At 40.7% G+C, this 26,412-nt stretch overlaps 1 protein-coding gene and 1 long non-coding RNA gene across 3 annotated transcripts in view; one reads left to right on the top strand and one right to left on the bottom strand.

Moving 5' to 3' along the window:
• Positions 1 to 26,412, top strand: part of LOC134655684 (bifunctional glutamate/proline--tRNA ligase) — an 82,051-nt gene that overhangs the window by 39,828 nt on the left and 15,811 nt on the right. Inside the window, exons 2-16 of one of the 2 annotated variants that reach the window (XM_063511132.1) lie at positions 2,247 to 2,438; positions 2,853 to 3,047; positions 3,127 to 3,342; positions 3,736 to 3,927; positions 6,438 to 6,599; positions 8,052 to 8,156; positions 11,716 to 11,820; positions 12,886 to 13,047; positions 13,674 to 13,791; positions 14,729 to 14,877; positions 15,927 to 16,127; positions 17,763 to 17,799; positions 18,154 to 18,234; positions 18,867 to 19,006; positions 19,934 to 20,060. In XM_063511132.1, coding sequence (XP_063367202.1) covers positions 2,247 to 2,438; positions 2,853 to 3,047; positions 3,127 to 3,342; positions 3,736 to 3,927; positions 6,438 to 6,599; positions 8,052 to 8,156; positions 11,716 to 11,820; positions 12,886 to 13,047; positions 13,674 to 13,791; positions 14,729 to 14,877; positions 15,927 to 16,127; positions 17,763 to 17,799; positions 18,154 to 18,234; positions 18,867 to 19,006; positions 19,934 to 20,060 — 2,182 coding nt within the window. Of the gene's footprint in view, positions 1 to 2,246; positions 2,439 to 2,852; positions 3,048 to 3,126; positions 3,343 to 3,735; positions 3,928 to 6,437; positions 6,600 to 8,051; positions 8,162 to 11,715; positions 11,821 to 12,885; positions 13,048 to 13,673; positions 13,792 to 14,728; positions 14,878 to 15,926; positions 16,128 to 17,762; positions 17,800 to 18,153; positions 18,235 to 18,866; positions 19,007 to 19,933; positions 20,061 to 26,412 lie in introns of both variants that reach the window. The other variant, XM_063511131.1, reaches the window with a different exon arrangement.
• Positions 17,439 to 17,715, bottom strand: LOC134655768 (uncharacterized). Its single transcript, XR_010097463.1, has 2 exons — positions 17,604 to 17,715; positions 17,439 to 17,562 (listed from the first exon to the last, which is right to left on the bottom strand). It is a non-coding gene; the product is annotated as an uncharacterized LOC134655768 (long non-coding RNA).

Below are 26,412 nucleotides of genomic sequence, written 5' to 3'. Positions count from 1 at the left end.
AAACAGAACATTTTTTTATAGCGGTAGGTATTATTGCATTAATATACAAGTATCAAATTACTCAGTTTAGGTATTGCAAAATAATATGTATATGTAAAATATTTTAGAGCCAGCTATCAACAAGCAAGCTTGCTTACAAGATTTTATATTTTATGTTGACTATTATTATTAACCATAATCACATGTTTACATTTTTAAAATACTATTTCTATTAAGATTATCTTAATTATTCAACGAAATAAAATTTATATTAATCTACAAGATAACAACAGTTAGACAAGAATTTAAAAAAATCAGAGGTCATTTTACATAGTTTTAACCACTTTTACCTTTTTCTAAAACTGTCTTTAAAGTACCTAAGGCAATTATCACACTGATGCATGATCCATATGTGGCGCCCGTGTGATAACTGCCTAATGGCTCCTCTACACGATGGGCCAGCGCCGGGCACTCCAAGGGACGCATTTATGCGTTAGAGGCAAGTGATATTGCTATCTCTTTCTACCGCATGGCTGCGTCTCTTGGAGTGGCCGGTGTTGGCCCATCGTGAAGAGGAGCCACAATGTATTCACATAACCTCATGGTGTCAGTTAACCGACAGCAGAAACATTGAAATTATGATTCCTATAGGCTAAAATTCTTTATGAAGGTTTTTTACCAGTCTGTGAACATATTTACCATAATAATAACAGTAAAACTACATCGTGGCGACGCTTCTAACTTAAAGTGATTGCAATTAATTCAGTTTTCTCACACGTATGGTAATAATTAGACAAGACACCCGAAAAGTTTTAGGTGTTATTTTGAAATGAGTTTTTAACTTTTTACGACTAATTCACGTAATATTTTTATAACTTACCTTTGTTTACTTCAGTGAACTTGCAGATAATTTGATATGTATTCTGGTATACAAGAAAAATCTACCCACATTACCTTATTGAATATACAATTTAAACTTCCCTAGTAGGCCTGCAAAGTAACACAATTTTACATCAATGTATAACACGAAACCAGAAGTCACAACTACAGTTTATCGCCCTTTAAGTAGTAGTGCTAATATTCTATCACAAACATTCATTTTAAAGGTAATTAGAGTTGAAAACATTCATTTCGTAATCCAAATTTTACTCGAAGAAATAATCGCGCCGAATACCCTTTTTGGATTTTATTTGACAGCCGTCACCTGACACTTGACACTTGAGATTGCGTTTTGTTTCGAAGATTTTTTGTATCATTTATCCACTTGTCATCGAACTTTTTTCAATAAACGAAATTTAGTAGTTTAAGCCCCCTCCACACTCGCGTTCGCGGCTTCGCGCCGCGATTCGCGCACGGGTGTGGAGGGGGCTTTTGGTCTGTACGAAAGAGTGAAGTGACCTATATCTGCTCTCGCGTACGCTCGATAAAATGGGATGCGGCCTTTATACTACCGGTTATTCACAACAAATGAAATGATTTTCGGGCTAATCAAGTCTACATGACCCTTTGTCTTTCAAGTAGGTACCCTTGTTTTTTAAGAGGCTACCTAAGAATTGCCGGCGTTTTGTTTTGTTTCATATTTCACGCCGGGTCAGTCACTTGACGTTTTTAGGGTTCCGTACCCAAAGGGTAAAAACGGGACCCTATTACTAAGACTCCGCTGTCCGTCCGTCCGTCCGTCTGTCACCAGGCTGTATCTCACGAACCGTGATAGCTAGACAGATGAAATTTTCACAGATGATGTATTTCTGTTGCCGCTATAACAACAAATACTAAAAACAGAATAAAATAAAGATTTAAGTGGGGCTCCCATACAACAAACGTGATTTTTGACCGAAGTTAAGCAACGTCGGGCGGGGTCAGTACTTGGATGGGTGACCGTTTTTTGCTTGTTTTGCTCTATTTTTTGTTGATGGTGCGGAACCCTCCGTGCGCGAGTCCGACTCGCACTTGGCCGGTTTTTTTACCAATAGTTTAGAGCAAGTTTAGAATCAGACCAAGATAGCTCTGCAGCGATTTTTACAGCACAGGCGTGCAAGTGTTATAAACGTCGTAATTTCATAGAATTTTGTGTACCACCGACATAGTACATAAATAAAACAAGAAGTACAATACACGAATATACGTAGGTACCTAATTTATACTTATTGATTCGTACATAGAATTAGTAAGAGGAATGCCATGCGGAGTTAGCTTGGTCCAACTCTAGCGAAGTATAACTCTATAATACCTACCTACAAGTTTACTCACAACAGTTTTCTTTTCAGCCTAAACCAGTGCAATCAATGCAAGCCAAGCAGCCCGCCGCAAACGACTCTGCCAAGTTGAGTGATGAGGTCGCCAAGCAGGGTGACCTGGTGAGGTCACTGAAGGCTGCCAAGGCTGATAAGTCCAAGGTTGACGCGGCTGTCAAGACGCTGCTTGACCTTAAGGCCAAGTACAAAGCTGCTACTGGTCAGGTAAGGACCATCTTAAATCACTTTTGCCAAGTTGAGAGACGAGGTCGCCAAGCAGGGTGACCTGATGAGGACACTGAAGGCTGATAAGGCCAAGGTTGACGAGACTGTCAAGACGCTGCTTGACCTTAAGGCCAAGTACAAGGTAGCTAATTGGTCAGATAAGATTTAAAAAATCTTTTTGTAATATTTGTAAATCAACAGTTTTTGATTGTACAGATTTAGCCAGAGCCAGGCTCTTTTTGCCCTACCATATCAACATTTACGTAGTACCTATACTAGCTTGAAATAATGAAATAACTTTAGAACAGAACTGTACAACATAGCCAACGCTACTATTCGGCCTTATTAAGTATACATAGTTTCATATAAACTTAACACATTATCAGTCAATAAAATCTCTTTAATATGAACCAGGACTGGAAGCCGGGCACCGCTCCTGCCGCGGCCCCTGCTGCATCTGGTGACTCCTACAAGTTGAGTGACGAAGTTGCCAAACAGGGCGACCTTGTGCGTTCTCTCAAGGCCGCCAAGGCTGATAAAGCCAAGGTTGATGAGGCGGTCAAGACCCTGCTTGACCTTAAGGCCAAGTACAAAGCTGCAACTGGACAGGTGAGAAGAAATTATCATTAATAAAACAGGATAGTATTACACAGGACAGTATTTAATGTATAATTATTGGGACAAACAGGAATGGATGCCTGGCGCACCCGCTCAGCCCGCTCTTGCTGTTCCTGCACCCGCCCCGGCAGCATCAGGCGACGCGGCCAAGTTAAGCGACGACGTTGCCAAACAGGGCGACCTTGTACGCTCTCTTAAAGCCGCCAAGGCTGACAAGGCCAAGGTTGATGAGGCGGTTAAAACCCTGCTTGACCTTAAGGCCAAGTACAAGGCAGCTACTGGTCAGGTAAGGAGCATCTTCAATTACTTGGTGTGACTGTCAGTTTGGACTAATTTACTTCTCGTGCAAGCTTGACCTAACACAAAGGGTCATGTAGTTGTCATGAGTCAGATAACAAATCACGAATTAAATTACTGGTACTGGCTTCATCGTAGACGCGACTTAGATTTTGTTTTGTCACCATTGGTGTCATTCAAGTGCGTTTGGCGGATCTAAATAGCGCCATATAGCATAATTTATTCCTTGGCGGAATAATATGTCCGTCTGCGTCGTACTTTAAATATAAATTGAAAGTATTATCATAAAAATCTCGTGGACTCGTCCCGTAACTTTAGTGAACATACTTCGACATTTCTCTCAAGTAATTATAGTCTGTTACATTTGATATATCTTTTTAAGGAATGGAAGCCAGGCGCGGCCCCAGCGCCAGCGGTCACACCATCGAACGGTGCTACATTGAGTGATGACGTCACCAAGCAGGGTGACCTTGTGCGTACGCTGAAGGCCGCCAAGGCCGAGAAGGCCAAGGTTGACGAGGCTGTCAAGAAGTTGCTTGACCTTAAGGCCAAGTACAAGGCTGCTACTGGACAGGTAATCTATTATTTAGACCACTTGTTACTAGATATACATAGTCATTTAGTCATTTATTCAATATTGCATTGTCATGTACATAATAAGGTGAGGGGTAAGGTCATGTACATATATGTGATAAATCATACTTTAGTATTTTTCAATCAGCTTGGTTACGGTGACAGAGATGTCATCTCAATACAAATTTGCGGGATTGCGTTTTAAGGTTATAAATTGTAATGGAGATGACATCTGTCACCTTACCCAAGCTGTTTGAAATATACTACCAATTAGTAAGGGAATACCTATATGTGTGTACAAATTGAGATGTAAATAATATTATCTAAATGAAATGAGTTGTTGTGGTAAACATTTACTATTCGCTAGGTGCACGACTGGTGCTGCTCTCATTTTGGCGGACTTTCTACGTTAAATCTTATGGAGTAAAATTAGTTCAAGCGGCTGCCGCTAGTACTAATGGCGGACATTCCATAAGATTACCTGTGTTTGTGACGATCAGCGCCACTTCCCCCTCCACCGACTTCGCACCTTGCCAATTATCATAGTGTAAGATCTAACTCGGTAATGCCACTTTTGGCATAAGTTAGTAATTAACAAATAAATCTACTTGAAGTAAAACTTCAACACTGTGTGGTTAAGTATAGGTACTGTAAGTCTGTAATAATAGGTATGTAGCAAGGCCTAAAAAATCAAGACCTTCAATATTATTACAATTTATAAAATACAAATATTAAGGACTCCAAACAAAAGACCTACATTTTGTACGTTATTACGTCACAATACGACCCAATATGCATCAGCAACTGTGTAAACATTCACGGCACATTAACGTTTATCAGTAGATCAGTCGTTACTCATATCTGGAGCATAATCGGTCTGTAGTTAATATTTTTTATTTTTATTAAAACTTATACTCGAATCTAGAATTAAAAACAGTAAAATGACAATTGGTGGCGTGCTTTTCATGAGATTATCGCGTTATCAAAGAACTCTTACACTTTTTTTACGTGGATAGATGTCTTCTCATCATATTTTTATGTAAGGGCGTCCGCTAGCTCGCGCGGTTGCACAGAGCGGGTTAACGAAAAATAGTATGAGCAACGCTAACTGGCGCGGTGCGTATGCGATGGATTTTGCTTACAATGGCACCCACGTACGCGCCCGCTCCGTGCACTCGCGCCAGCTAGCGGAACCGCGAAAACCGGATTTCGCAAATTGCGAGCATTTTTCTCTGTCACTCTAATTACGCCTTCATTGGAGTAAAAGAGAAAGATCCCCGCAACTTGCGAAATTCGGTTTTTGCGGTAGCCCCTCTAAATACGCCTGAATCTAAAAATATTTCTAAAAACTTCTATCAGATTATTTTTTCAAATCTGAATATCAGAGGTGCGCGATATTTTTGATTATTTTGTTAGAATTAATAATATTAATTTAATATACCTACTACGGCTCGCAAAATCAATAAGTAGGCCATACCATAACTCGTTATCTATTAGTCATATTATGGTGAGTGATATAACTTTGTCTTCCATAATGCATGTCCATGATGACGTGATAGGTGTATTTTATACGAATGTATTTTTATTACTTTAACACGCTCGTACGCTTAAGATGGTCTGAATTTTATCGTCTTTCATCGTGGCCGTCACTTTCTAATACGTAACAGTAAGTAACTAAGTAAAAAAGTGGAGGAGTGACGCATGACACGACACGATAAGTGTGCGACCATTATATCCTACTATTACAGTCGACTTGATAATTGTTATTAGTATTACGTGTGGTGGATTATTTCTTCATTGTCAAGTTTTCACTTCGCTGAATTAATATTTTTCTTGAAAACCATGATTTTTGTTTGTTACGCGATATCTGTGCTATATAATCGTCTGTTGCAGAAAGTAGGGTGATCATTATTAAGTATACAAAGTCACATTTTTTTTAAGTGGCCTTATGTGAAGTGGTTTTTATGATTTATCATATTTTGTATTTTTTATACCACATCGGTGGCAAACAATGGTAATGGTAAGCAGTCGCCGTCGCCTATGGACGCCTGCAACCCCAGAGGTGTTACATGCGCGTTGCCGACCTTTTAAAAACCTGTACACTCCTTTTTTATTACCTATTTGATTCGTGCTTAGAGAGGTTCGCGTATTGGAATATGCCAGTGTTGGCCGAAACGTTAATGCAATTGAAAATGTTGGCCATTAACCATTATAAATTGAACCTTAAACCGTAACGGACGACTACAGTTTACGGTTCAATTTATAATGGTTAATGGCCAACATTTTCAATTGCATTAACGTTTCGGCCAACACTGGAATATGCGAAGCGCATTGCGGGGGAACAGAGAGCTTTGACAGCGCACGCCGTGGCCATAATGTCAACTATGATCTCAAAAAAATATAAAAAAATCACATCATCAAAGTCACATACATATTATAATTCTACGTGGAGGTGTCCTGTGAAGGTGTCACGTGACATATAGCCAATTTTTTAACCTATTTTTGATCTAGGACTGGAAGCCCGGAGCAGCCCCCGCCCCAGTAAAGACCGAAGCCTCAGCCCAAGGGTCAGGGTCTGAAGTAGCCACCGTGCTGCAGCAGATATCCACGCAGGGAGACAAGATACGCAAGCTCAAGGCAGATAAAGCTGAGAAGACCGTCATAGACACTGAGGTACGGTGTAACGTAAGGATATTAAGCGTCACTTGCACTAACCCACTAATCTGGGGTTAATCGGTTAAACCATTAACACAGTGTCTAATTGTAAAGTGTCATTCAATAGAACTTGCTATGTAAACAAAAGTTACTAGTGAATTGACATTCAGTGTCAATTTTTGTATGGCGGTTTGTTTAAATAGTTAGCAAGTTCTATTGAATGACAGTTTACTGGTAACCATGGTAACTTCAGGTTTAACCGGTTAACCCCGGGTTAGTGAATGGTGCAAGTAGCGCTAAGGGTCACTTGCATCAACGGGGTTAACGGGATTGTATTGTCTATTGTTCTTGACAACTAGTCTGGCCTAGTGGGTAGTGACCCTGCCTGTGAAGCCGCGGTCCTGGGTTCGAATCCCGTTAAAGGCCATTTATTTGTGTGATGAGCACAGATATTTTTTGTCGCTGAGTCTTGGGTGTTTTTGTGTATTTGTATATTATATATATCGTTGTCTGAGTACCTACCCACAACATAAGCCTTCTTGAGCTTACTATGGGACTTAGTGCATGGTATAATAATATACTCCGCCTGGTACTCTCTTCCGAGATTCGCGAATGACCTAACTGTCACTTGCCTACGTCATCATGCTGTTTACAGGTTCTCAAACTTTAAAATGTGGGAGAATTTTAACCAACGGTGAAAATTATTTTAACGGCATTAATTTTAAGTTATTCATGTAGAAACATAGTAAAATAAAACAAATCTATACTGCACTTTTCACTCCTACTCTTACAGTTCCGAATAGAGCAGCCAACCATTTTCGTAACAAAACATTAATTACCAAGCTTACGACGTGAAAAGTTTGGAAAACACTGCGACTGCTGACACTGAGCGAGAAGGAAATAACAATTAACACGCGTTCGACAAGGATGACGGTCAGGGACAAAATAGCGGATTGTCAAATGTGACAGCGCTATCCTGTGTTGCCAGTAGTGTAAACAGAATTACCCGAACGTCTGAAATTTCTTTCGTGAATCGGAAGATATTGCTAACGTATAATTAAAAATGACGTGTTATTGTAAAATAAAATACATATAAATGAAAATTATAAAATTATAAAGAAATATTTTAACTTATTAACCATAGATATAATGTACCCATGTAACATGTGACGTAGGCAAGTGACACTCTGGGAAGAGAAGACCATGTTTTATTAGACCATGACTTAGTGTAAGGTCTGAGTGGACGCTCGAAGCGGAGCGTTGGGCGGGGCGTGCAGCGTGGCTGTGGGCTCACGCGTGATGTGAGCAGCGTGCACTAAGGCCGCTCCTATACGTGCGCATTTATTTAACATGCACGCCGCACGCCCCGCCCCGCTGCACGCACAACTCGAGCGTCCACTCAGGCCTTACACTTACACTTAGTCAATGTGTGTAAGAATGTCCTATAATATTTATTTATTTTTTTCGCAGGTGAAAAACCTCCTGAACCTGAAGGAGCAGTACAAGTCCATAACCGGCACCGCGTGGGCGCCTAACGCTGCCCCGCCTGCCGCATCCCCCGCATCCAAAACTGAGGTATAGTTTGTAGCTTTCTAATAGACCCCGAAGGCTAATCCTATTGTCTATTGTTAAGAAAAACCGCTCGTGCCACGTGCCACAACCATCTGCATAAAAAATCGGTACTTCGGTTACTGAGTGCCGGCGAGTCGAACGCTATATGTAGAACCAGTCTAAAATGTGTCATCGAGATGCGTAACAAAGGCGCGTTATCGGAGAGCGCACCTACACTGGTTTTTTGAGCGTTGGACTAGCCCGCGCTCAGGTGCCAAATAGAATATGGTGAAGTGACGTTTAGCGTCGCATTTAGAGTTGGAAAGAGGTAGGAAGGAAATGAAAGTTGGATAGAGGTAGGAAGGAAATGAAAGTTGGAAAGAGGTAGGAAGGAAATGAAAGTTTAATTTAGAAAAGTTAATTAATATTAGGTATTTAGAATTACAATAAGTTAGCTAGGGCCGTGAGTCCTTATAACTGAGCCGGCAAGAATGAAATAATGAAACAAGTCTTTAATAGGAGGCACTTTCCTGGGACTCTACTTCGCAGGCGGGCATTTGTAGATGGCTCCGCTGAACAAAGCAGGCATCGCAGTCGCAGGTCCAGAGTATTCTAAGAAGGCTCTGCACTGTGGTCCAGGATCCTCAGCCCGGAATGGAAACCTTCCAGATTGTGGAGCATGCGCATAGCGCAACCCGGGGTAGTGCAGGCTAGTGGGCTTTCAGAGTCAACCCCAGACTTGTTAAGCTGTCAATAAGTAGTCTTCTATTTCTGCAATCGATAATAATACCATAATGTGCAAGAAAATCTGCGCCGATTATAGGTTTGTTTACATTTGCTACGACAAAGTTCCAAATAAAATCTCTGCGTAATCCTATGTCTAATTTTTGCTTGATTATGCCATACGTTTGTATAAGCGAACCATTAGCGGCAGTAAGTGAGTAGTTGTCAGGCGACTTGCATTTAGGCATAAAATTGCGTGGCAGAACGCAGAGGTCAGATCCGGTATCAATGAGGTATTGAATTTTAGTTACTCTATCCGTGATGAATAGGCGGCTGGTTGTAGTATGACAGTCGGCAGCCGCCACGGTAGACTGTCTTGCTAGTTTTCCGAATTAAAGTTGCACGGCGGAATGCAATTCCGTGCGTCTGCATTAAAGTGACTATGGTACCAGCACATACCTGATTTGACAGCTCGATACCGACCGTGTGACTTCGATCTGCTGCGACTGCGCGACCTGTTCCTGTTAAAACGCGAACGTCGCTGACCGCTGCCGTTACCGGTGCTTAGCTGAGCAATCTGTTGCGTCATTTCGCTCTGGATGCGCGCCGTTATAGATTGCTCCATCTTCTTAAACATGTCTTCGAACGAAGTCATGCTTGCAACCTGCTTAAAAGAAGAACAAGGTGTCAGTGTCTATGATTTGGTCTGCAAGGATCGCGATGTCGTCTAAAGAAGCCGTCTTCTGAGACGCGATGATCGCTTGCACTTGAGTAGGTAGGCGAGTAGACCATAAACTTCGGAGAAAATCGTCAGTGACACTATCGCCAGCTAATCCTCGAAGGTGACGAAGGAATTGGCTTGGTTTCCTGTCTCCAAGTTCTTCAAATTGCAGCAACTGACGTCTTTTGTTTTCTTGCGACGTTGACAGTCGGTCGATCAATTGTTTTTTCAACTTTTCGTATTTATCTGTTTCTGGGGGCTTCGTTATGATATCCCGTACTTCTCGAGCCGTTTTGGGATCTAGCTCTCTGATCACTTGAAAATATTTCGTAGAATCTGCTTTCACGCCCCAAACGGCGAACTGCGCCTCGACCTGGGCGAACCAAACTTCCGCATCTTCTGCCCAAAAAGGTGGTAATCTCATGGTGAGACGATCAACCGCAGCACTTGATCGTTCGGGCTCTATATTGCCGGTAACAGAATCTTCGAATTCGTCGGTCATTTTTTAAAAATTTGAAAATTTTGAAAGTCGCGGGTCACCAATATGGTGCCCTTGCCTAGAGCACTATTTATATGTGAAATAATACGCGGAGATAGAGATGATGAATATTTACATATAATGAGAGAATATTTACAGCGAATATATTACAATAGGATTAAACAAGATTTAGGCTTCCGTATCATAGAAGGGAAATTTAGTTGTGTCGAAGTGACATGACCGACACGTTGACGTAGACTTGTAGACGGGTTGTGGGCAGCCAGTATTGGTGCGCCACAATTAGGACCCTTTTTTGCAGGTAAGTAGCACGTGCGGTTTTACTGAACAATAGACAATAGGATTAGCCTTCGGGGTCTATTAGAAAGCTACAAACTATACTAGCATTATCATCATCATACACCTGCTGCGTGTGTGGCCGAGGGATCCTCTCGTATAGGGCTTTACAGCCACGAACACAAGTGTCGTATCCGGGATGCTGCTTAAACATCTGACACAGATGGTAAAGGCCTATTATTATTACGTTCAACTGCGAGGCACTGGGACAAAATAAGTAATAAAAGTGCATAAATCAGCGGGATAGATGGCATTTTATCCTCTAATGGCCACTTGCACCATTCACTAACCCTGGGGTTAACTGGTTAAATCTGGCGTTACCATGGTTACCGGTACTATTTGACACTGGGTTAATGGTTTGGCCGGTTAACCCCGGGTTAGTTGGATGGTGCAAGTGGCGCTCAGTAATGTGATGCTTTTGAGTTATTTCCTCTTTTTAGCTTACTAACTGAAGCTATATCATAACATCATGCTATGCTATGATTATGAATATATAATAGCATTTATTTGGATTAGACTAGTTGTAAAGTAAGATTTTCCTCGCAGCTAAGTTTGTTCACCTCTCATGCCTTGAAGGGCGTTTTTTTTTGTGGTCCCCTACACTTTTTTTTCAAATTTGGGATTTTTTATGTTATTTCTACTCAGAATCACGAGCTCTTTCTATCCTAATAGGAGAAAAAAAGTGTCCTAAAATTTCCATACATTTTTCGATCTTTCCATTCCGCGACCGCCATACAAAGTCTATGAAAAATGGTGACGTAATGGAAATAAAAACCATAGGACACTTTTTTTCTCCTATTAGGATAGAAAGAGCTCGTGATTCTCAGTAGAAATAACATAAAAAATCCCAAATTTGAAAAAAAAGTGTAGGGGACAACAAAAAAAAAACGCCCTGAAACGCTCGTAACGTTGACGATTCCATGCACTCTTTAAACATTGGGATCTTTCGCGGGCTTTGGTCTCAATTTGTTCTTAACTTCTTATTAGCATGAGTAAACAACAATTCTGCTCTTTTGTCAAATACATATTAGACGACTGGTCTGGTCTAGTGGGTAGTGAAGCCGCGGTCCTGGGGTCGAATCCCGGTAAGGGCATTTATTTGTGTGATGAGCACAGATATTTAATTTTGTTCCCGAGTCTTGGGACTCTTGGGTGCTTTCTATGTATTTACATTGTATATTATATATATCGTTGTCTGAGTATGGGTACTTTTGTGGGCAACACAAGCCCTCTTGAGCTTACTGTGGGACTTAGTCAACGTGTGTAAGAATGGCCTATAATATTTATTAATTATATTTTTTATATAGGAAAGTGCCACAATGAATGGGGATGAGAAAGCCGCCGCACTCGCGGCTGAAGTCGGTAAACAGGGCGACCTTGTACGGGACCTCAAAACTAAGAAGGCTGATAAGGTATGGATATATTCACCATCTTGCTATTAACGTTCATATCTACAGAGACAATAATATCGCCGCTATACTTACTCAACCTCGTATCTGCAACACTCATTTGATGACAAAAACACCCGTATTCCGAATGAAAGAAAAGCGACATTTCCATCAAATGATTGTTGCAGATATGAGGTCGCTATACTTACTCAGTATAGCGACGATATGCTGCTTACTTGTCATCATTCGCTTGCCCTTGTTCCATTCACTTGGGGTTGGTGCAGCATGTCTTTTTCTTCCATACTTCTCTGTCACCCGTCATCTCAACATTCAGTTGCGTTTCATTTCATTTCATTTCATTTATTTGCAATAAACATGGTACAGTGGTTCTTATGCTATTGTTATTAGGTAACACATGATTAACTACATAGTAGCATGCAAATTTACACCTTAAACTCTAGGACATACAACACATTAATCAAAATAGACAGTTATATACAACATAATTCAAATGTCAATGCTAAAGCTAAGAAATTTAATCATTTGAGACAGCTTTTACTGTAGAGTGCTAGTTTTGGAGTAACATCTAATACGGGCCTGTTAGGGTCTCTACGAGGACGCTGGTTCAGGTCAGCTGCCTTTTTAAAGAGATGCTTATTTTTGCTGACAAACATACATATTTCGTATATATATAGTGCGGGTAGCGGTAGTAAGCCAAGTTAATTAAAAATAGGTTTACAACTTTCCCAAGGTGGGAGGCCGCAAATTGCTCGAACACATTTTTTTTGGGCGATAAATAGTCTATCCTTATCAGTGCTATTGCCCCAGGCTAGAACACCATATCGTAGCGTGGATTCTACGTATGCTCGGTATGTTGAAATTGCGGTAGCGACGGTTGTAACTTTCCGTACCTGCTTTCCGTAGCTGCGTTCGTTTCATATCATCTCTCACACAGTCGATCCACCTTTTCCTCTGTTTTCCTCTCGTACTTCCCTCCACTTTCATTCGTGATAACTTTCTCGTCACATGACTTTTATATGTTGCTTACTTGTGCTGTTTGATTATTTTAACTCCCTTCGCTCTTCCCAGGCCGCTATAGACGCAGAAGTGAAGAAACTTCTAGAACTAAAAGCCAAGTACCAGGCCGAGACGGGAATGGCGTACGTCGCTCCCGCTGCGCCGCGCGAACCTAAGCCTAAAGACAAGAAGGAAAATAAACCTAAGGAGAAGAAAGACAAGCCTAAAGAACAGGTAATACCCAAGCCTACTAGTTTAATAGGGAATATTACGCGAAAGTCTGCGTAGGGGGCGCCACTCCCACAATAAGTGACAATCTAAAGGTCTACCGCAAACGAGAGAGTCGAAATTTTGTTTTCTAACCTCTCTGTCACTTGTATATTCGAGCGATAAAGAGGCAGATAGCTGAGTTTCGATTTCGCGTTTCCCGGCAGGCCCTTTGTAAACAAACCGCCTTGATGTATCAATGGCATATTTGATTGTCTGTGAAAACTTGTCAAAAAACAGTTTAAGTTACTCTATGGTATACTTAAGTCACTAGTGCTCCACTCTGGCGGAAAAACATTGCAGTAATACTCCCTATTATTTACTGAAATCATTGACGTACAAATTTGCTGTCACTTTTATCGCTGACTGTACTTTTTTTTCAACAAGCAATTCATTGGGACATTAGGGTACTAGTCAACTAAATCAGTTTCTTTTTTCGAACTGTCCATACAACATAACAATGCTTTTCTGGACCATAGAGAAATATGTGTAAAGAAAGAGTGGTTACTCAATACAACCGTTTTCTTACCAAACCGCGAGTTATTTCATCGACATCAACATCTCTATTTAACATTGCGTATTGTTTATTTCAGTCACCAAAGCCCGCCAAGGAGGAATCAGCGAGTGGCGTGAAAAAAGTGACTCGCTTAGGACTTGAGGCCAGCAAGGATACAGACCTGTCCGAATGGTACTCGCAGGTCATCACCAAATGTAAGTTCAATCTCAACTAACCATTGTAGACCTTATTGTATTTACAATACGAGTCACTATAGTTCGCGTTAAGAAAATTGTAACTCATCGCTGTTATTCGGCTTAGCCACGCCCCTAGACCAAAGGGGTTGGCAACTGTCAAAGGTTTGCATAGATGGCGCCAACATAATTTGCCCCTTTTTCTATGAGATTTGGCTTAAAGGGTTGACATCCAGGGCCTACAATTCCATTAAAAAAAACTAAAATTTGACACAATTCCAGGGATTGACAGGGCAAGCTATGCTGGTGCCATCTGCTAAATACTTCGACCGGCCAACTCCCATTAGATGACAGTAATGCCGTGTTCACATTGACCAGTTGAAGTAAGCACTTCAGACGTCGTCAATTTTAAAAGTACCTATGTGGCATGAATATGGCCAGCTAGTACAGCGGTGTGACACCGGTACAACGCGATTGGTTGATGAGTGCGCATCACGTGGGGTACTACTCTACCCGCCCCCATTGGGAAAAGACCAGGAACTCATAACTCAAAACTTCTGTACAACTCAAAACATTCTGTACCTAGCGTTATTGTTTTTGCTACAAATTAACTTCTCTTCTCTTCTCTATTCTTGCTTTTCTCTTTTCTTACTTCTGTGAATTTCCTTTCCCTTTCGTCCTTGGTGGTGACGTGGCCCTTCCGGCCACGTCACCAATCTTCTACCAACAAGAGCAGTCGCTGGTCACAAGGTCGACCAAACTGCATACTAATTAAAAAAAAAAAAATCACGTGCGCGATTGGTCGCAACTAGTTGCGTTAGACTGCACGATTGGCTCAAATTCGTGAGTGATACCGCTGAACTAGTACCATTTTTGTGCACGTAAGACCCGTCCTGAGTACGTCAATGGTCAAACCCAAAGTCAAATTTCATTAAATATTTTTTCCTTTTTTCCGCAGCGGAAATGATAGAGTACTACGACATATCTGGCTGCTACATCTTCCGGCCGTGGTCGTACAGCATCTGGGAGGTGATACGCGAGTTCCTCTCCACCAACTTCAAGAGGCTCGGCGTCAAGGACTGCTATTTCCCCATCTTCGTCTCCAAGGTAAGCGAAATACCGGAATGGATTTCTGTGCAACATTGCCGGCCTAGGCCGCGGCGTGACGCGACTCGCAGTAAATGCGCTGTGCGGTCAGAAAAGGAATCACCAGCCCAGTATCCCTATACATACAGTCAGCAGCAATAGTTGCCAAGCGGGCGAGGTGTTCAAAATCATCTTGACGCGACTTTATTGTTAAGAGAATAAGAGCGCGTCAAGGTAATTTTGAACACCTTAGCAAGTCCTGCTGCTGACTGTACCTTCTTATCGTCTATATCTGCTTGGCCAGCAATCCCTAATTTCCTGGTCACTGTAACTACCTACATCACTATGTACTTATATGCTGCTATTCCAAACTCGCGTGTTTATAAAACCTATTTTATTGCAACTTATTTCGGTCTTGCCTTGAAGCTCAGACTGACAAATTGCCTCAAACACAGGTTTTCATTGTACAGTCAATTCCCTTACATAAGTATCCACTTTCATAATATACAGCTAAAATGGGGACCTGTAGGGCTAAGATGGCCGGCTCTTTATCATTTGTGACCATGACTGTCACGTTCTAACAAATATGTAAGTGCAAAAGTGTCGCATAGCATGACAGGTGATAAAAATGCAACCATGACAGCTGGTCTGGGTTGGGGCATTTACTTCAGTTGGGGCATTTACTTCAGTTGGGGCATTTACTGTACAATACTTGTTTTGTTAGGGTTCCAAAGGGTAAAAACGGGACCATATTACTAAGACTCCGCTGTCCGTCCGTCCGTCCGTCCGTCCGTCTGTCACCAGGCTGTATCTCACGAACCGTGATAGCTAGACAGTTGAAATTTTCACAGATGATGTATTTCTGTTGCCGCTATAACAACAAATACTAAAAAGATTTAAGTGGGGCTCCCATACAACAAACGTGATTTTTGACCGAAGTTAAGCAACGACGGGCGGGGTCAGTACTTGGATGGGTGACCGTTTTTTTGCTTGTTTTGCTCTATTTTTTGTTGATGGTGCGGAACCCTCCGTGCGCGAGCCCGACTCGCACTTGGCCGCTTTTGTTTTAGGCGGCCCTCGAGCGCGAGAAGACCCACATAGCCGACTTCGCCCCAGAAGTCGCATGGGTGACCCACTCGGGGTCATCAGAACTGGCCGAGCACATCGCTGTCCGTCCTACATCGGAGACGGTCATGTACCCAGCGTACGCCAAGTGGCTTCAGACTTACAGAGACTTGCCTATCAAGCTTAACCAGTGGAACAATGTTGTGGTAAGTCATAGATATACCACTAGATAGCCCATCAAGGTTACTAAACAACTTCATAGCTACAGTCCAAAACGCAGACATATTCGCAGACAAGTGGCCGTCCCTACAACGTAGTATCAGGATTTTTTAAACTCCACCTATGTTATTTAATATCAGATTTTTTTTTAAATCTCTATGTAACTTAGTAATACTTACTATGTACTTAACTATGTTTAATTCTAGAGATAGTTCGAAAAGTGTATAATGTGTGTAATACAAGTGTACTAATTTTATCATACTGACTACATATCTATTAACAGTATAAGTGTCTTGGCTATAGCTGTAAACTTATACCATAGAGAAAAAATACATAGAGTGCTCACTCCATACATCAGTTTTAGTACCAAAAAGACTATTAGCATCTAGCATCGAGTAGCGGAACTATCAGTACTGCTACTTGACAATAGATGTAGCACCGACCGGAAAATCTTATCTCAACAACATAAGACTTTCCGGTCGGTGCTACATCTATTGTCAAGTAGCAGTACTGATAGTTCCGCTACTCGATGCTAGATGTAGACACTGAAATTAATAGTCTGAACTGATGTATGGAGTGAGCACTCTTGTCTTACTTATTTCTCTATGCTTATACTTAGTGTTTGCCTGAATAAAGAATAAAGAGAATAAAGAATCAAATTGACATCTCAATCTTCTTATAATATCTTCCTCTCAAATTCCGTTTTCCTGACAGTTGTCTCAGGCGCATTTCCTTTATTGTCACCGCAAACTACCTCTTTAGGCGTCCGATAACTGGAGCGGTTGCACGAAACGGGTGAACGGGTTACCTAAAATAGTATGAGCAACGCTAAGGGGTTGTGCACAAATCACGCGAGGTGTTATCGGCTACTTTTTGACCCCCCCTTCCCCTTGGTGATATTTGGTGAGGTTTTTGTGTTATTTTCTTTTGTATCGTTTCACTGAGGTGTGCCAATAAAGATAAGATAAGATAATCTTTATTGGTACAATACAGGTACACGTCAGATACAATTTTGTACAATATTCATACAAATTCCACATTACAGAGTATTTCAACTGAAATATAAACAACATAGGAATGTCAACAATTCAAAATAGAAAAAAAAAATAAAAATTAAAACATGTTTTACATAGTCATTGGCAGTGCCATTATTTCATTAAAGGTGTAAAAGTTTTTTGTGAGTAACCACGATTCTAAATTTTTTTTAAAGGATTGGTGAGACTGGGCATCTCTTATGCTATCAGGGAGGCGGTTGTATATCGCAAAAAGTATTCTATTTATCTATGTTGTTGACAGCGTTGGGAGTTCAAGCAGCCGCAGCCGTTCCTGCGCACCCGCGAGTTCCTGTGGCAGGAGGGGCACACCGCGTACCGCACCGCCGAGGAGGCGGGCGAGGAAGTGCTTCAAATACTCGGTAAGTACCTATGTCAGCAGCTGTATAGGAACGAGTGTATATGGTCAACAGCGTTGGGAGTTCAAGCCGCCGCAGCCGTTCCTGCGTACCCGCGAGTTCCTGTGGCAGGAGGGGCACACCGCGTACCGCACCGCCGAGGAGGCGGGCGAGGAAGTGCTCAAAATACTCGGTAAGTTGTCAACAGTATGTACATGTATATTGTCAGCAGCGTTGGGAGTTCAAGCAGCCGCAGCCGTTCCTGCGTATAGTTTGTAGCTTTCTAATAGAGCCCGAAGGCTAATCCTATTGTCTATTGTTAAGTAAAACCGCTCGTGCCACGTGCCACAACCACCTGCATAAAAAATCGGTACCTCGGTTACTGAGTGCCGGCGAGTCGAACGCTACAGAACCAGTCTAAAATGTGTCATCGAGATGCGTAACAAAGGCGCGTTATCGGAGAGCGCACCTACACTGGTTTTTCGAGCGTTGGACTAGCCCGCGCTCAGGTGCCAAATAGAATAATCAGGACCCTTTTTTGCAGGTAAGTAGCACGTGCGGTTTTACTGAACAATAGACAATAGGATAAGCCTTCGGGCTCTACTAGAAAGCTACAAACTATACCCGCGAGTTCCTGTGGCAGGAGGGGCACACCGCGTACCGCACCGCTGAGGAGGCGGGCGAGGAAGTGCTTCAAATACTCGGTGAGTGAGTGAGTGTAGTGTGCTTGGATAGAACGGACGCACCGTTGGTAACGTTGAAAGCGAACGCAGCCGACGCGCACGAATGAGGGTAAACCGAGCGCGGTCTACACAACTTTGACACCCACCCGCAATCTTCAGTTACCCGTGAACAAAATGCATGTAACTGCGTCGAAATATCGGGAGCTCGAAAACAATACAAACGGTAATCACGGTTCATATTCGATATAAGTCTAGTGAAACTAACCGTGAATCATTCAAAACTGTTACTCGGTAAGCTGTCAACAGTACATGTGTGTTTCCCGATTTCCGATATTTTGAACACGAATTGGACAATAATATAAAATTCGGGGAGATATCGGCGCAATATACCTACTTGAAATATTATATTATACCTTTCGGAAACCATCATCATCATCATCAATAGTTGATGAAGATCATAAACTATTTTTATACCACATCGGTGGCAAACAGGCATACTCCCTGATGGTATATAAGCAAGCACCGTAGCCTATGAACGGCTGCAACTCCAGAGGTGTTACATGCGCGTTGCCGACCTTAAACTGATGCCTTTATTGTCTTATAAAGATATATGTTAAAAAAGAAATATTATTTAACATAATACGGTATTACAGATCTGTACGCGCGCGTGTACGAGGAGTATCTCGCCATCCCTGTCATCAAGGGGCGGAAGACAGAGAAGGAGAAGTTCGCGGGTGGAGACTACACCACCACGGTAGAGGCTTATGTGCCGGCTAGCGGCCGTGGAATTCAGGTAAGGGATATTTCCTTAGAGCATTTAGTAACTGGAGACGCCTTGTCTGTCATTGTCTGTACAAAACATTAGCCTGCCGATTTTTGCGGGGGAGGGGCACGGCCTTAGAGGATACAACCAAACGGAGTAGCCATTAACAGGCGTTCCCCTCTGTCGAAAATAGGCGGCCAATTATACACATTATACACAATGTATGGACTGACGTTTATCTGATATGGCTATTTTTACGTTACGCATACATTTGACGTGCCCCTCCCTCGCAAAAATCGGCATACTATTTTGTATAGAACATTGCAGACAAGGCATCTCCGTTTGGTTATATCCTCTAAGGGCACGGCAAATGTAACATACAAATAGCCATGTCAGATAAACGTCAGTCCATACAAAAGTTTGCACAATTGTGCAACGTTTTCGGCAGAGGGGTGTAAGCTCTTCAAGCCGACTCCGGTTATTAAATGGTCTAAGGATATTTCACACGCATTTTTAATTAAACATTTAAAATAGACATTCATTTATGCTGGTCTTTGTTATGGAATAAATATTATAGGTCATTTTTACACAAATTGAATAAGTTCCACAGTAAACTAAATAAGGCTGTAAATATAAGACGTTGCTCAATATGACGTGTATAATGGCACTTACACATTTTGTCGCTGCATTTTGAGTTAAGTTACTTAGACGGAATCTAGTAGTAATAGGGCAATTCATTAATTTTCTCATTTCCAACCCCTTTCCACCCTCTTTAGGGATGACTTCCGACATAAAAACTATCCTATGTCCTTCCCCGGGACTCAAACTATCTCTATGCCAAATTTAAACTAAATCCGTTCAGTGCTTTAAGCGTGAAGAGGTAACACACAGACATAAAGACAGACAGACACACTTTCGCATTTATAATATTAAGTATGGATATTATATTTTTAACAGGGCGCGACAAGTCACCACCTGGGCCAGAACTTCTCAAAAATGTTCGAGATCGTATATGACGACCCGGACACACAGGAGAAGAAATACGTGTTCCAGAACTCGTGGGGTCTCACCACCAGGACTATTGGTAAGTGGCTATATTTAAGAGGTTATTAACACATTCAGTACCGAAAACCCGACTATCGGGTATTTTATGATTTCCTTCCCAGACCCGATAGTTGGGAGCAAAGAGTAGAGTAAGCATAATAGTCGGGATCGTGGTACTACAGCTTTATATGACGAAATATTGGTGGCCTGGCGCGGATGTCTTGTTTGGCTGGGTGGCAATGAATGTGTTAAATCTACACGGTCGCCGGGACTTGACGGACGGGACCAGTATCACAGTATAATAGTACATTACATACCTAGGGAGGTGAATTCGTAAATGCCCCAGATCGCAGGTGTTTGTGGCCCTCACCTTCGGTTCGGGCCATAAATATGCGATCTGGGGCTTTACGAATTACCGCCCGTGGTTTGTATAAAGTTTTACGTCTTGCCTTGGCCAGGAAGTGAGATTTTCTTCTCGCGTCACCCTAAGGTGACGTAACTGTTTTTTTGATTCAGTGGTCCAACTTCCAGCAATTTATAATTCTCGTTCGAAACTAAAAATCTCTAATACATTTGCTTGCGCGCGACGGTCCGCCTGAATAAAGAATAAAAACAAAATAAAGTCAGTTCACTTTTTCTAATTCTGTTTATCAATATAGTCAGTATAATCAAGGTAGAATAGTGCTCCTAATCCACGGCAGGTACGCGGCCACCTTAGTGTACACTCCGGGCACGTTCACCAGCCCGCACGGCGAGGGGCCGAAACTGACGATGCCCACTACCTCGAACGCGTCCGTCTTGGCGTACATTATAGTCCGGCCTAGCTAAGTCTTTGACATGACAAAGTGTGGTGTGCATAATAAAGGTCTTATTATCATAAGACGTTTACTTATATTGACACATTCACACTTTATCGTACTTTTAATTACGTGTCTAGTTATCTTAAACATTTTTACATAAATACGCCTGGATAAAAAAAAAACAATATACTGTTAGTTCACTTTTTCTAATTCTGTTTATCAGTATAGTGCGTGTAATCAAGGTAGTATAGTGCTCCTAATCCACGGCAGGTACGCGGCCACCTTAGTGTACACTCCGGGCACGTTCACCAGCCCGCACGGCGAGGGGCCGAAACTGACGATGCCCACTACCTCGAACGCGTCCGTCTTGGCGTACATTATAGTCGAGCCAAGCTAAGTCTGCACAGACTCTGACATGACAAAGTGTGGTGTGTATAATAAAGGTCTTATTATCATAAGACGTTTACTTATATTGACACATTCACACTTTATCGTACTTTTAATTACGTGTCTAGTTATCTTAAACATTTTTACATAAATACGCCTGGAAAAAAAAACAATATACTGTTAGTTCACTTTTTCTAATTCTGTTTATCAGTATAGTGCGTGTAATCAAGGTAGAATAGTGCTCCTAATCCACGGCAGGTACGCGGCCACCTTAGTGTACACTCCGGGCACGTTCACCAGCCCGCACGGCGAGGGGCCGAAACTGACGATGCCCACTACCTCGAACGCGTCCGTCTTGGCGTACATTATAGTCGAGCCAAGCTAAGTCTGCACAGACTCTGACATGACAAAGTGTGGTGTGTATAATAAAGGTCTTATTATCATAAGACGTTTACTTATATTGACACATTCACACTTTATCGTACTTTTAATTACGTGTCTAGTTATCTTAAACATTTTTACATAAATACGCCTGGATAAAAAAAAACAATATACTGTTAGTTCAGTCTTTCTAATTCTGTTTATCAGTATAGTGCGTGTAATCAAGGTAGAATAGTGCTCCTAATCCACGGCAGGTACGCGGCCACCTTAGTGTACACTCCGGGCACGTTCACCAGCCCGCACGGCGTGGGGCCGAAACTGACGATGCCCACTACCTCGAACGCGTCCTGTCCCGTCTTGGCGTACATTATAGTCGGGCCTAGCTAAGTCTTTGACATGACAAAGTGTGGTGTGTATAATAAAGGTCTTATTATCATAAGACGTTTACTTATATTGACACATTCACACTTTATCGTACTTTTAATTACGTGTCTAGTTATCTTAAACATTTTTACATAAATACGCCTGGATAAAAAAAAACAATATACTGTTAGTTCACTTTTTCTAATTCTGTTTATCAGTATAGTGCGTGTAATCAAGGTAGTATAGTGCTCCTAATCCACGGCAGGTACGCGGCCACCTTAGTGTACACTCCGGGCACGTTCACCAGCCCGCACGGCGTGGGGCCGAAACTGACGATGCCCACTACCTCGAACGCGTCCTGTCCCGTCTTGGCGTACATTATAGTCGGGCCTAGCTAAGTCTTTGACATGACAAAGTGTGGTGTGTATAATAAAGGTCTTATTATCATAAGACGTTTACTTATATTGACACATTCACACTTTATCGTACTTTTAATTACGTGTCTAGTTATCTTAAACATTTTTACATAAATACGCCTGGATAAAAAAAAACAATATACTGTTAGTTCACTCTTTCTAATTCTGTTTATCAGTATAGTGCGTGTAATCAAGGTAGAATAGTGCTCCTAATCCACGGCAGGTACGCGGCCACCTTAGTGTACACTCCGGGCACGTTCACCAGCCCGCACGGCGAGGGGCCGAAACTGACGATGCCCACTACCTCGAACGCGTCCGTCTTGGCGTACATTATAGTCGGGCCTAGCTAAGTCTTTGACATGACAAAGTGTGGTGTGTATAATAAAGGTCTTATTATCATAAGACGTTTACTTATATTGACACATTCACACTTTATCGTACTTTTAATTACGTGTCTAGTTATCTTAAACATTTTGACATAAATACGCCTGGATAAAAAAAAAACAATATACTGTTAGTTCACTTTTTCTATAGTCAATAGTCAAAATATACTTTATTCATGTAGGCCTAGCAACAAGCACTTATGAATCGTAACATACTTATAAATTATCTTAAGCTAATTATCAGAGCAATTTATTGATGTTATTATTCCATAAGAATATTGGATTATTATACAAATCAAATTAAACACAAATTAAATTAAGAATTTCACAAAAGGATCGTCAAACATGAAAAAAAACTGTATAAAAAACACTAGTCTAGAATGTTTCTAGAATAAAATCTAAATGTCAAATAAATAAATAAAAAACACAAAAGAAGTATGTCCATCGGAATATCAATTTCCTCATCATTAATCAATCATACCTAAAAAAATAATCATTTCGAATAACAATTAATCCCACGTTGTTAAATCATTCATGTAGTCTTGTGTGGTATAATACGCTTTAGAAATAAGTTTACGCTTTGCATAATTCTTAAATTTATTAATAGATAATTCAGTAATATGGTTTGGAAGTTTGTTATAAAATCTCACACAATTACCCATGAATGATTTTTTAATTTTATGGAGCCGAGTGAAGGGCACTGCGAGCTTATGTTTATTTCTAGTATTAATATTATGAATTTCACAATTTTTTCTAAAATTTACAATGTTTTTATGTACATACAGAATATTCTCATAAATGTATTGACAGTGCACTGTCATTATGTCAATTTCCTTAAATTTATCTCTAAGTGAATCTCTATGGTTCATTTTGTATATTGCTCGAATAGCCCTCTTCTGCAGAACAAAAATGGTATTTATCTCTGAAGCACCACCCCACAGTAAAATACCATATGCCATAATGCTATGGAAGTAACTAAAATATACTAATCGAGCTGTTTTCACATCAGTTAACTGACGGATTTTGCTCACTGCAAAAGCTGCAGAACTCAGTCTATTCGAAAGAGTATCAATATGGGGACCCCACTGGAGTTTAGAATCTAAAGTTATACCAAGAAAAACTGTACTATCAACTAATTCCAATTCCTCATCCTTCACAATGACACTTGTTTGCACATGCCTAACGTTACTACTAGTGACAAACTTAATACATTTAGTCTTTTTCTCATTTAACAATAAATTATTAACATTGAACCAATTTACTACTTTTGAAATAGCATCGTTTACATCACTGTAAGCTTGTTGCTGTCGTTTGACTTTGAAAATAAGTGAGGTGTCGTCTGCAAACAATACTATATCATGGTGGGTCTTTACAAGGAATGGCAAGTCATTTATGTAGATAAGGAACAGGAAAGGCCCCAATATTGACCCCTGCGGTACACCCATAGAGACCAATGACCCCGGTGATCGCTGTCCACTCACATCGACCCTTTGTATTCTACCATTTAAGTAGGACTTAAGTAAATTCAGTGCCGATCCTCTAACTCCATAATAATGAAGTTTCCTGATTAATGTTTCATGACAAACGCAGTCGAAGGCCTTAGACAAATCACAGAAGATACCTAAAGCATCTCGTGACTCCTCCCAGGCATCGAAAATATGCTTAATTAGCTCAACACCAGCATCGGTTGTTGAGCGACCCCGTGTAAAACCAAACTGCTTATTATGCATTAAATTATTAACGTTAAAATGTCGTACTAATTGAGAAAGAACTAATTTTTCAAAAATCTTGCTAAATGTTGGTAGCACAGATATCGGTCTAAAGTTAGTGGGGTCAGAGCTGCTACCAGACTTAAATAAAGGAGTTACTTTACTATGTTTCATTAGATCAGGAAACTCGCCGCAATCAACACTGTTGTTAAATATAACTACCAAGTCAGGCGCTACAATTTCTACTAAGGATTTGACAGCATGGACAGAGACTCCCCAGAGGTCATTAGTTTTTTTGACATTAATTGATTTAAACGCCTTTATTACATCTGAGGTAGAAACATGTTCAAAATGAAGGTCTCCACAACATTCTGGAGCGTTATGTTTTAATAATGTAACAGCAGATGAGGGTGATGAATTTAAATCCTTAGTTGTGGATACTGGTACCTCGGTGAAAAATTTTTCAAATTCTGTAGCTACTTCTAAATTGGAATCTATAATTTTGTTATCAATATTTAGTTTAAGTTCTTTAATTGTGTGTTTCGAGCGACCAGTCTCCACATTTATTACTTTCCAGGTTGCTTTAATAATGTCGGAACTACTTTTTATTTTCTGACTTAGATAATTTCGCTTAGCTATATGACAATCTACTTTAAACTTCTTCGAATATTCCTTGACATGTTCTTTAAATTCATCACTCTGATTAAACCGCCGTTCCTCATACAAGGCATACAGTTCACGTCTTCGTTGATGTAAGTCCGCAGTAGCCCACTCACTAAAAACTGATGCACCATTAACTACGACCGATTTTGAGGTGAATATCGCATTATAATGTTCCATAAAAGTGTGAAAGAATGAATTATACATACTATTAGGACTCATATCGGAAGACAAAAAGGGTAGCGCCTGAACTAAACTTTGCTTCATTCTTTCCACGCGGTCCGAGGTTACTGGTACAAAAGTTATTTGTTTTCTCATAGTATTTTTCCTTAATGCCTCAAATACCATTAATTGACCTAAGTGGTCTGATTCTAAATTGCTGATAACTTTTTTAGTAATAGGAAAAATATCAGTGAAAATATTATCAATACAGGTTGCACTAGTAGCAGTCACTCTAGTGGGCTCCATAAACATGTGGTTGAGATTACAAGATTTGAAAAGATTCAATAATCTACAAGACATTGTTGAATTTTCCAAAATATTTACATTAAAGTCGCCGCATATAAGCAATTTCTTACTAGAAGATGATATTTTAAGTAGGGCAGATTCCATTATGCTTTCAAATAGTTCAAAATTACTTAATGGCGGCCTATACACACAGACAACAATAAATTGCTCCAATTCTACTGCACTTAGTTCTATAGTCCGTTCAACAGACATGGATACAATGTCCTTACGTTCCTTAAATTTTAACTGACTATTTAATATAATTAATGACCCACCATGTATGGAACTAAGTCTGGTGAACGAACTTCCCGCCTGGTGATTATTAAATTGAGGCATTAATTCATTATTATTTAACCAATGTTCAGTAATACATAAAATATCAATATTAAAATCATTCAAAAAAAGTTCAATCTGTAAATCTTTACCTCTAATACATTGAATATTTTGATGCACCAGGTGGATATACTTTCCATGTTTGCAGTATTTTTCATTATATTTATTTAAAACTAAATTGCCAGAGACAGAATCTTTTGTCTTAACAGCTAGTTTAAATCATTGGTTATGACTGGAACCAATTCCATGTTCATACTGGGCTGCTCAATAGGAGCAGAATTGACTGCCAAATTCTTGGCAGAAATGTCAAGTAAATAGGATAGCGATAAAGCTATTTGTCTTTTGTAATAATTTGAAAGGCAATACTTGCCTTTAGTCAAAAACATCATAGGCATATGGTATTTACTAACAAAATTGTTAGTGTCAATTATCCTAAACTTACTACTATATGTA

Source organism: Cydia amplana, chromosome 17 (assembly GCF_948474715.1).
Source record: "Cydia amplana chromosome 17, ilCydAmpl1.1, whole genome shotgun sequence".
NCBI classification, from domain to species: domain Eukaryota; kingdom Metazoa; phylum Arthropoda; class Insecta; order Lepidoptera; family Tortricidae; genus Cydia; species Cydia amplana.
The sequence above is the reverse complement of the archived record's forward strand: the minus strand, read 5'-3'. Positions and strand labels throughout refer to the sequence as shown.